At 43.0% G+C, this 12,061-nt stretch overlaps 1 protein-coding gene across 35 annotated transcripts in view; it reads left to right on the plus strand.

Annotated features, from left to right (window-relative positions):
- Positions 1-12,061, plus strand: part of SIPA1L1 (signal induced proliferation associated 1 like 1) — a 385,985-nt gene that overhangs the window by 254,529 nt on the left and 119,395 nt on the right. For all 35 annotated transcript variants that reach the window (XM_032405449.1, XM_032405459.1, XM_032405458.1 and 32 more), the window contains one exon: positions 8,119-8,249. In XM_032405449.1, coding sequence (XP_032261340.1) covers positions 8,119-8,249 — 131 coding nt within the window. The remainder of the gene's footprint in view (positions 1-8,118; positions 8,250-12,061) is intronic.

Consider the following 12,061-nt stretch of genomic DNA (forward strand, 5'->3'; position numbering starts at 1 on the left):
ATATCTGTGGTTTCTTTTGGTGTCAAAGTCACATGCACTGCTAATTGTACTGTAGTTTGTTGCCTGTTTGTCATTGATAGAAATGCTACATTTTGTTTAGAAGTTGGTGAAAATAAAGATACATATTTTTTTCATTCAAGTTCGTGGGCCCCCTAATTTCTATCCATAGATAAGATTAAAAACCTCTGGCCATACGTAAATCTTGTTATGTAACTTTCCCCCCATATACCCATAAGGTAGAGTCCTGTAAATCTAATGATGTGAAATTTACGGGAACCTTGAATTTTTACTGCCTGGTTGTTCTTAAGAAAGCATAGACCAGAAAGGTCTGCCTGGTATGTTGAGATTGTACAATTGAACATTTTCTTGCCTATTTGGAATACTTATAGTTTATATTTTTGAATACTTACTATAGGCCCAAAACATTTTTAGTTCTTTTAATCACTAGTGAGCTTGAATTTTTAAAAGCTATAATTATTGGCTAGTTGTCATAGATAATGACCAATAAAAATTCCCCCATTTTGATCCTATTACTCTTTTTTTTAGATTTTTTTTTTTTTTTAAGATTTTATTTATTTGACAGAGAGAGACACAACAAGAGAGGGAACACAAGCAGGGGGAGTGGGAGAGGGAGAAGCAGGCTTCCCGTGGAGCAGGGAGCCCGATGCAGGGCTCGATCCCAGGACCCTGGGATCATGACCTGAGTCAAAGGCAGATACTTAACGACTGAGCCACCCAGGCACCCCTGATTCTATTACTCTTTATTTTCCCTTTGTTTCAAATAGTTTTCTTTGTGTTTTTTTCCCTTTAATCATTTTGATGCAATTTATTAATGTCAGCATAACTTCATATTAAAATCTACCTTGTATTGGCAAGTTACGGGGCTATTGTGGGCTGCTCAGTCATATGCTCTTTTAAGCCCCACCACTTTGTGCAATTTTGGCAAGTAGACCACCCAACTTTTTAAGAATTACCTATGGAAAAAAGAATTGGAACTTCAGAGCACTCTGTACTTTGTAAATGTGCACAATTACTCTTATGCAACAATAATTATAAGCTTAGTGGAGTGCTTTGGGACAGAATTCTGGCATGTGGCCAGTCCTGTGTAAATGTCCCCATCCATTACCCTGACCTGCTTTTGATTATGATGCAAAGTCCTGGGCTATTTAGTTCTCATGGAACCTCCACCCTTATAATTAGGATGAGCCCTTTGGGGACCAGAGACTATCTGAGTGGTGCACTTCTCGGAAAGAACCATTCTTTAAAAAGTTGGCCTCTTATTACCTCTACTTTGCCAAACCTGTGTTTCATTTTTTAAAAGCAGAATATGCTACTGTTGCTTGCTTGCTTTCTTTTTCTTTCTTTCCTTTCTTTCTTTTCTCCTAACTTTAGATCTGTCCTCTCTTTCTAACCTTGTTACTGGGAAAACCGAACATCGGAACAACCTGGCCCTGACAGGCAGAGAGGAGCAGCTCTGTGGAAGCATGTGGGTCCACGACACTACCATGTAGCACGCTTGTAGCCCAGCAAGTAGACTGTCCTAGGAAAAAATAGCTTAAAGTACTGAAAATGGGGAAATAATTGTCATTGTCAGTTCCATTCTTTGACCTGCTGACATGGAGGGAGGCCCAAGTCTGTCTGCTCAACACTAGTATCATCAGGGGCCCCTTCTGCAGCGACTTAAGATGCCTTTTCTAGGGACAATGGAAGGGTTTTCGTTTTTCCTTCTGCACAGTCAATTGGGGTAACCAAGATGAGAACAGGACCGTTTTTGTGACATTAGCATATGTTGCTATCACAGTGCCCGCAGCAGAGTATGAATGTGTCCACTCCAGCCAGCCCCGGTTTTCACTTGAGAAATGTGGATGCTAGTTTGTTAGGTGTGAGATAGTAGCTACGTTTCATTTGCTTTCTCTTTCTTTGTTTGGTGTTTCTTGTGTCTATTTTCCTTATTTAAATTTCTCAGTTACCCATTTTAAAGAAACACTTTAACTTTACAAATTATTTATAAAAAATGTATTTTTGTTCATAATTCTGCACAGTGCAGATTCTGCTGGTCTCCCTAGAGAAATGTACAACTGAAGTATTAATATAGAGTCTGCAAATACTGTGAAGAGCAACACAAACGATCCAAAAATTGCTGGTTGAATCCTGTAACTCCTGTGATTGTATTTTTCCCTTCCCCCTTTACAGATAAAATACCAGGCTTATCTTTTTTTTTTTTTTTTTTTGCCTTGTACGCAGCTCATAACCAGGAGATGTGACTGTACTTGATCTGATTACTTGGAGCTTTGAACTACTTACTACTTCCCCTTTCTCAGAATGTGAAATTATTTATTACTGCGAATGTGTCAACCAAAAATACAGTTATTTATGCAGAATATTCTAGTGATGGCAGAACTATTCATTGGCACTCTTCGTATCATCTTTGTTAAAACTCAGGAACCAGAACTAAGAACTTCAGGCTAAACATTTGTTTAGGTGTTAAATGTGGAAAATGAGGGCAGCAGGGAATCAACCATCAATGGGTAAAATGTGAATATCTCTCCCTTTAAACACAGTGGAGCCTTGACTTACAGCACATCAAGGAATTAAGCTCTTGTTTTGATACAAGCACTTTATTTTTTAAAAATCTGATTTTAGATATTTTCAGAGATTTCTGATTAAGATGCTTTAATCTAAACCTTTTCTGGGAATATGAAACTGATCCAAAATCCAGTTATTTTGCACAAAATACCAAAATTGCCCTTCTGGCCACTTTAAGCAATTTGAGCTCAAGAAAGCTTTCTCTATGCATGATCTGGCTAGTTGATCCCTTTAGGCATCACATTTTATTAGACTTTTTTGTATTCATAATATAATTTTGGAAACTTTTGGGAAGATAATGTTAATATAAAATGGCTAAAAAATGAGCTTTGAAATCAGTAGTTAAAATCATGTGTTTGAAATCTGGTACTGTTACTTGCTGGTTATGGCTGGGCGGCGACTTATTCTCTCTAAATCACAGCTGCCACATCCGTAGAAAAGAAGGAAATACTTACGTTGTCATGGTGGACACGCATATTGGATAGAATGCTTGGCAAAGTGCCTCACTTCCCCGCATTATATCATTCTAATAGAGTGTTTGTAGTATTGGTTTTTGGCATTCCATTATGCTGGCGCTAAAATGTCTTTGGTTTTGGTGGTGTAATACCTGTATTTCAACTCCTCCATCAGTCAATTTATCCACCCTGCTTGAATATCCAATTCCTCTTCCCTCCCCTCTCCTCCCTCAGACTTCATCATCCTGATTTCTCTCATCACAGGCTTCCGGCCTTTCTGTAAGCCTCATCTTCTGCAACTCCTCCATTCTTGTTCCCCTTTGCCCCCTTCCATTCCTGCAAAAGACAAAGCTGATTTGTGGGTCTGGTTGGAAGAGCTCTCTGCAGCTGATGGATAACTCAGCGTGCAGGTAGATGGCTGCTAGGGGGAAGGTTCTGAGTCCACTGAGCTTGAAGGACAGGCAGAGCCAAGGCTGGCCAGAAGGACCAGAGAGGAGACCCCCCAAAGGCTGGTGTTTTGATTAAAAAAAAAAAAAAAATCAGTCATTTGTCTTGAGATCAAAGTGTAAGGACTCAAATTGAATTTAAGGTGATGTTCTGAGCATCTGCTGTCAGAGTTACACACTGCATTAGGATTTTGAACTGAGTAAAGTTATGTTCGTGTTGAGAAGGTATGTTTTTAGACCTCTGTGATCCTCCGGAGCAGGAAATGGACAGTACACACAAAAAACAAGACTTTTATCATGAGAATAATCTCACTCAAGTGGAAAGACATTTTGAACAAGCAGTGTCTGATCATGATAGCAGTGAATTTAACACCAGAAGCCAGACCAGGATTTCCATCTACCCTGATGAAACTGAAGTAGATCAACAAATGGACATGCTTTCTTGGAAATAATAGAGCTCTTTTTCAAGGAAAAAAAAAAATGGAGGTTTCTGCACAGATACACCTGTAAGTTTAAAAAGTTCTTCCTAGAGTTATCAAACCAGAGATGGGTTTGTTTGAAGATACAGTCTGAAGAAAGTATTAGAAATTAGTTATAGTTATCTCATGGACATTTCTCCAACTCATAAATGTACTTCTTTAGCAGCTGTGAAAAACTGCAAAAAAAATATGGTCAGGATTTGATGATTGCCACACATAAAACTTTTAAATGATCTTTAACCGACTGAGCCACCCAGATTTTTTTTCTGTCTTGTAAACATTCTTCAGTTTTATGTAGGGTTTAGTTTCTTTTCAGAATAACACTATTTTAATTTTATCTGCCAATTTATACTAAAGTGGTAGTGTTTAATATTTACATTTTTATGAATTTATATTTTTTGTGTCCTAATATTTCTAAATTTTTGTATTTGAAATATTTGACTTCAATAATTTGTCTTTTATGAATTCTTACTTTAAAACGAAGTATTGGAATTAACACATAGAGTAAACACTTTGATTTTGCTCCAGTGTTGCCACTTTTTAGAGGATGTCTAGATAGCATTTCATTTGAGACCTGCAGGGTGAAGAGACTTAGTCAAATAAAGTAGAGCTGTGGGAAGAATGTAGGTAGTCTTTTAGGTGAGAAAGGGCATAGTGAAGTTTGAGCAACTGAGAAAAATTCGGTATAGCGGGTTTGGAAGGATGATGGAGCGATCTGACTTGGAACTGGAGTGACAGGCTCTCGACAGGCTGAGAGGGCCTTCGGGAAGGCATGGAAAGTATTCAAGGACCCTTGGGAAACCAGAGCATTTAAAACTTAATAGTGATGATCAGGTCTGCATCTTAGAAAGATCATCTGGCTACTGTGTGAGTGATTTGGGTAAAAGCAAACCAGTTAGAAGACCTACAAACATCCAGATAGAGGATGATGAGGGTTAGTCAGTGGCAGTGGGGTGGGAAAGAAGGTAGGTAGATTTGAGAGCTATGTAGAAGCTGGAATTCCCAGGGGGTCTGGCATGGGCAGCTAGGTGCATGTGGTAGTGGTTGCTGAAATCGGGACTGCAGAGAGCTGTGCAGGTTTCTGAGGATGGTAATGAGTTCATGTGTGCAGATGCTCATGGACAGAGTTCCACTGGGAGGATGTGAAGATCCGGGCGGGGGGGGGGGGGGGGTGAGGCGTCTATAGGGGGCATCTAGACTTTTTTGAGGTGACAGTAGAAGTTCGTTCTGAGCGTGGGTGGAATGTTCATGATAGGAAGGGAAGGGCAGCAGAGTAAGAACAGCCAGAGTGGCAGAAGGACAATGTGCGAAGGGTGGTATCTCAGAAGCCAGGAGGTAAACGTGTTTCTAGAGAAAATGATCATCCGTGCCAGATGTTAGGGGGAATTGGGGCACAATAAGGACCAAAAGTATCAATTTGTTTTCGCTTCAAAGCTGTCATTGGTGGCTGTGCAATGAGAGTCGGATTGTAGTAATTCTAAGGTGAGGAACTAGGCAGCCCTTTCAGGAAGTTGCTACTGGAAGCAAAGACAGAGGAGAGAACCTGAAGGGTGATAAGGAGTTGAGGACAAGTTTTATATTTAAAGATGGAGACATGAGCCTGATTCAGTGATGATGGGAATGAGCAAGTAGAGAGACGTTGAAGTTGAAGAGGGGGATCAAGGCATCGGGAGTCCCAGGGAAGGTGCAATGAGTGGAGGCCAGAATTGAGGGGGAGATTGGGTTTGGGATTGTAAGGAAAAGGAAGCAAAAGTCTGGATCCAGGTCAGTTTGTGCCTATGATGGTAGAAAATGAGAACGCTTGCTTCTGACGTGGCTTCTTTATTTTCCTTGTGGTGTAGACAGTGTTGTCATTCGCTGAGACCGAGGGGAGGGGAGGTGGAAGGAGAACAGAGGACCTTTGCAGTTTCTGCTCCGGGGAAAGGGAGCGAGAGCTGCCCGGGGACAGCTTGAGGGCGGCTGAGCTTACTGGCCGTGAATCGTAGCAGCCCCGAACGTCTCCAGCAGCAGAGAACGGCCATCTCACCTGCCCTTCCTGGTGTGGGGTGTGTTGGAGGACTTTCTGGAGAGTTGGAGTCAGTCCGGTCCACAAAGTGCAAAGAACAGCGTGTGACGCGTGAGGCTCGCACTGCCCGCCGCCACGCGCGCTGTGTCGTTCCGCGCGGCCGTGGTCAGGCGCGCTCGGAAGTCGCGCAAGTGCGCCTTCGCCAAATGGCCCCGGACCGCGGGCTTGTTTTTCTTTAAGTTCTCGTCCGCTTTTTCGTACGATTTCTGTCTCCTGCCTTTGCTTTCCTCCTGGTCGTCCGCTCTGCTGTCACATCACTGTCTGCACGTGAGTCTGTGTCAGCCCCACGCTCCGGACGTGGTCAGCATCTGCGATGATCACACCTCTGAGATGAGCTGGGAGCCTGAAGACCAGACAGCCAAGCTTCTTAAACTGATACGCCAAGTGGTAGTAAACAGCCTCTGAGTGTGAGGATTCTCACACGCTGTGCTTGGAGAGTGTACATGAGTGTTTGTACACGAACTTTGTGACGCCTGTTGGGTTGCTTCTCAGGTGTCCAGCCGGGAGACGTTCACTGCCTGTGGTCCCATTGCGTTTTCTTATTTGAATTTCCATGGATTGTGATGATGTTCTTGGAGAGCCCTCACTCTGTCATTATATAATCACTCTTTAGTATTTGCAAATGCATGAGTAGACATCTTTATTATTTATTTATTTCTTCTTCTCATAGATTTTCAAATGCTTTTATATCTTGTATGGGAACGACCTGTATTTTCAAATGTATGCATTTTGTATGAGGATAACTTACCATGTCATGACTCCACCATCCACCATGTCACATGTAGGTGAGCTAGGACAATGTAAAGTATTGTGGAGGTTTGAAAAATAAGTTAGCTACTTTAGTTTTTCATACATTTCCGTGTTTTATGGACTGCCTCATCTGTGAACATCTCTTATGTGTATCAACAATTTTAATTTTTTAAAGAAGTATATGCTTAGTGTATAGTGAATATCATTTTAAAATTTTCTTCTGTAAATTAATTTAATTTTGATCCTGACTTCCCATCTGGTCAAGAGGAAGGTATTCAACACCAGTCATTTGGAGACTTTCCCCCAAACCCCAGGTTATGCTAAGGTTTGGGGTCTTGCGCAGTGGCAGCACGTTGAGGAAAGGGCCCTGAATCGTCAAGTCATCTGGCCACACTGCCTACCTAGGAGAGACCTTTTATCCCAGCTCAAACATGCCCTTCGGGTTCTTGGCTTTGCAGGATGCCTCTAGTGCTTATTGCCTGGGAACCATTGGTGGGGCCCAGAGTTCCGGGCCTCACTCAGCTTCTGTCTCCTAAGGGCTCTTAGAAGCTCTTCCCTCCATAGACCCTACTCTAGCTGAGAGAGAGTGTGGCTCAGTGACTCACAGGCCTTTCTCCTCTCTCCTCTCTCCAGTTCTGGGAAGTCTTTTCTTTTCTTTTTCTTTTGTTCTTTTTTTTCTTTTTATTTGAGAGAGAGACAGAGCACAAGTTGGGGGCAGGGCAGAGGGAGAGGGAGAAGCAGACTCCCTGCTGAGCAGGGAGACCGGGGATGCAGGGCTTGATTGAACCCAGGACCCGGAGATCATGACCTGATACTTAACCGACTGAACCACCCAGGTGCCCCCTGGGAAGTCTTTTTTAATCTGGGGGAAAGCCCTCAATCCTCAAACTCTATTCTCAACAGGTGTAGGGTTGTTTTCTGGTTTTTTTTGCTTTTTAACAAAAGCTAAGAATCATTGGCACAAACCTTCCCTTAGGCAAGGAAGCCCACACAGTGTAGCCTATCTAAATAGTAGAATGTAGGGACAGAACACAAATCTTTAAAAAAAAAAAAAAAAAAATTAGTAAAGTAGTAAGTTGCAGAGTAGTTAAAAAAAAAAAAAAAAAAAAAAAACATGCAACAGACCACCTCTGTTCAGTGTTACCTCCTCGGAGACCAAACTTGTGTAGCTAAGTCTCTGTTTTATAACTCATTGAGGAATATTTGCTACATGTGTTTACATTTTATTGACAGAACTTCTGAGTGACCTGAATATCAACCAGAATATAACATTTTTAAAGTGTTGTGTAAGTGTTCTAATTTTGCTTTGTCTTTTTTTTTTTTTTTTTTTACCTAAGAACACTGGAACTATTTTGGGGCCGATGAGAATCTTGGTCCGGTGGCTGTGAGCATTCGAAGGGAAAAACCAGAAGAAACGAAGGAAAATGGATCTCCATACAACTACCGAATAATTTTTAGAACCAGTGAGGTAAGTTGCAAGCCAGAAAGATTGAGGCTTGATTGGAGTGGGGAGTCGTAGTAGCAAAACAATTCAGTGTAATAGCACATAGCTACAAATGTCTTAGCATAAACAAAGGCCCCTTTCATTCGTTCTGGTGGTGATGGGGGTGGACATCATGGTTAGATTTGGATCCTTCCTTTCTATCGACCCCTGGGTAGATGCAATAAATGAATGGGAGTTTTGATTCGGAGAAAGATGCATCAGTTAAGTGTGGCTCTAGGAAACTGGGTCCTCAGGATTCCAAAGTGGATATTGCATCTACTGCTCGGCCGGCCGGGAGCACTGAGCCAGTGGACTTACAGAAGAGAGAGGGTCACCCAAGAGTTAACTCGCTCTTCCAAACTGTTGCTTAGGACAGTTCTTGATTCAAGAAGAGGGAAAGAGAATTTTCTTCTCCACTTCCACTTGGCTTTCCCCCGGGCCTGCTCCCCCCGCTGTCAGGGGACCCAGAGTGACCCGGCGAACTCGAGGCTACCTCACTGTGCGTGAGGCCGGCTCTCAGGGCTCTTTAGGACTCGAAGCACATGTAATATATGAGTTTTTATTTTAAAATGAAATTCAGGTCAGAAAAGAAAAGGAAAAATAAAATAGCCAACAAAGCAGTTTTTGGTGGTGGTGGTGGTGGTATAAACTCATGAACAAGTTTGGGACAATGAGGTTTCTCCTTTGTTTTCTTTCTAAACATGTGTACAGTTGTGCCAGTTACGAATTTATTATTGCCTCTCTGTGCCAAATTCACTTCAGGATTGTTGTTGCACGTGAATGCTTAATACCCCCCTGAGGTACCTAGAAAATAATGGTTTTGAAACCAGTTTCAATAGGACATTTACTCCATTTCCCTCCTTGGATACAAGGCAGGTTTCAGGGGTTGGCTTCACTTTGTAATTGTTCCTCAGCTTGAACTCCAGGGAAATTAAAAATAGGATTTTTAAAGGCATGACTTCAGTATCTAATGGGTTGTATGTAGTGGCCAGAGAGAATTAAGAGCTCACATGCTCTACTGTACTTTCTGTCCACACCAGAGCTAATCATTAAGCAGGGTAAATGCTTTTGTTGAACATAAAAAGCACAGAGAACACACTGTTTTTGAAGTTGGACGCAGGTGGTTGCCCCTTTCTGGCTTCCTGGATTTCTGTCAGCCTGTTACTTCTGGGGTTTTGTCCTCCTGTTGTCACCTGTCCCCCCCCCACCCCCCCGGGCCACGCCAATTCCTACCATCATTCGTGCCAGAGGTCCGAGTTCTCTAAGTGAGGGATTTCCTCCCCCGCTCCTGTCACTGTGATGGGGTTTTGGAATATAGGTGAGGTTCAGTGGGGTGGAGTCCGGAGCCCACAACCAAGAAAGAATCCTTGAGAAGTCTTTGGTGCAAAATGGTGGTTTATTAAAGCAGGACCCGTGGGCAGAAAGAGCTGCTGCACTGGGGTGGTAAGGGGTGGCTGATTATATACTATGGGGTTGGGGGAGGTAAGGAAAAAGGGAGGTTTCAAGAGAACTTTCCATATGGTAAGGAGGACCTAAGAGATACCAGAGGCCTTGCCCTTGTCAGGTTAAGGTGGTTTTTACCCCCTGTAGCAAGGCATTAACATTAAGATAGTTGGGAGATTCCTGGAAAAATGTCACACTTGTCCCACCCAGGAGTGGGGGGAGGTTGCAGGCTGTCAGCTTGTGCTTTGTCTTCAGCCAGCCTTCTGCTCCCTCATCAACTGGTTTACATACCCTCCAGCTTGCTTTTTGGCTCTTTCCTGTCTGGTCCCAGCCTCTCTCCTGTCTCTAGCGTTAACTGCTGTCCTGAGTGACCGTGATCCCTCCACCATGGCTGGTGGCTCTGCCTTTTCCACCTCTGTCCTTTCATCCCTTGCTACCTGGGCCCAGTGTTCAACCTGCACCCGCCTCCCCCAACACTTCTCTGGTCTGACCTTTGGGTCCTTTTCCTGCCAGCCCATCTGATGGTCCCTTGGGTCCGTTACCTTAGCCTTTGACTGGAACATCCAAGTCACATGTTGTTCATGGTTCAAGACACCATCATCACTAACGTTTACATTCAAATTAATGTTTAACTGACAACTCTGTTACTGAAGTTGTTTAGGCCAGAAACTTAGTCACTCCGGGCTCCTCTCTCCTCCTAGCCTCCTAAACCCCAGTCTGGTCTGTCAGCAAAACTTGCTGACTCTCTTCAAAATATGCCCAGAATTCAACCCCTTCCTTCATCCCATCACCTCAGCCTAGGCCAGGCCACCATCATCTTTCTCGGAGAACCCTTCTTCCTGCTCTGCCCTTAAGCCCTGCAGGAATCCTTTAGAAATGTAATCCAGATCTGTCATTCCTCAGTGCAAAATCCTTTAATGGTTACCCATCTCCTGGGTAAAAACCTGTCAGTGTCCTTGCTAATTTAGGAGACCATCCACTCTGGCTTCCTTCCCCTCAGGGCCACCTCGACGACGCCTCTGCCTCAGGGCTCGGCTACTCCCTATATCTCTGTCCTGCCATATTCCTTCCCTGGCATCCTCCTGCCTGGAGCTCTCTCATTTCCTCCTGACCTTTACGCATAAATCACACGGGCCTTCCTTGGCCACGGATCTAAAATTTCTATTCCCACACATCCCATTTCATGTCTAACGCTAGGCTTTATTTTTTTCTTGAACACTTAATACTGCCTCACATGCTGTACTTTTTATTTTGTTTTCTGTCTTCCCCACTAGAATTTAAGCCCCATGAGGGCAGGGACTGTTGGTCTGAGTGGTTCGTGACTACATGTCTAATGCCTAGAATCGCAGGTCGTGCTCTCCCTTCCTCTCCTCTGTAATGTGTATGTAATGAAGTGTCCCTAGCTTTCGTGTAACTTTCTCCTTTCCAATCAAAGTCACCCTTAAATGTGGTTTAACTGTAATATCTTAATGAGGCTTTTCACAAAAATTAACTAACAAAAGTCCTTCGAGAGAAACATCTCTGGATGTCCATCCCTGTCCGACAGGCACTTCACTCTTTCCTCTTTCATTTCAGTAGGATTCATCAGTGCACAGCATAAACAGAAAAACATAAACATGTATGTAAGCCTGACAGTTTATGAACAAAACCTTACAGCATGTGAGTGTTTTCAAGCAAAGGTGCACAGGGACTTATAAGGATTCTTGTCTTGTTTCTGGATCATTAACAATCAATATCAGCAATGCTAGTCATCCAGATAGAAAAATGAGTCCTTCTTTTTCTCCTCTGCTTTGGCTTCCTTGAGGTGAGCTGCTGTCTTTCTGTAGTACAGGTTTAGCATTCCCGGTCTTGGATTCTCGACGGAACGGACTTCCAGCCTCTGTAGCTTCCTGTCTCCAGGCTCAGGTTATCTCACGGAAGGCGGAGCACAGTAACGTGCTTGTCCAGCAGTTTCCCATGATTTAAAACACAAAAGAAGGGCCCAGAAACCATTTCGGTCAAATTCGGTATTAAATCATAGGAAAAATGATGTTTTTTACACAAGTGTTATTTGAAAACAAATTATTTATAAATGAAAGATATTAATTAAATGAATAGTACCTTGTTCTTGTATTGAGAGCAAGACGCTGGTAAATTTTGCTTTTCCTACCCTCCTCTCTCTTCCCCATCAGTTGGCAAACTTTAGAGATTTGACTTCCCTGGTGATTGTTCCTTTGGTTTCCATTTCCCTGCTAACCGTTTATCATGCCCCCTTTGCCTGATTTCCGAGACTCTTACAGCTTCCTTCCAACTGTATTGTCTGCCTACGGCTTCTTCCTCCTGCCGTTCACCTTAGATACACATCTTCTTCCGTG

The sequence above is a fragment of the Phoca vitulina genome, unplaced genomic scaffold, assembly GCF_004348235.1.
Source record: "Phoca vitulina isolate PV1807 unplaced genomic scaffold, GSC_HSeal_1.0 scaffold7, whole genome shotgun sequence".
In the NCBI taxonomy this organism is placed as follows: domain Eukaryota; kingdom Metazoa; phylum Chordata; class Mammalia; order Carnivora; family Phocidae; genus Phoca; species Phoca vitulina.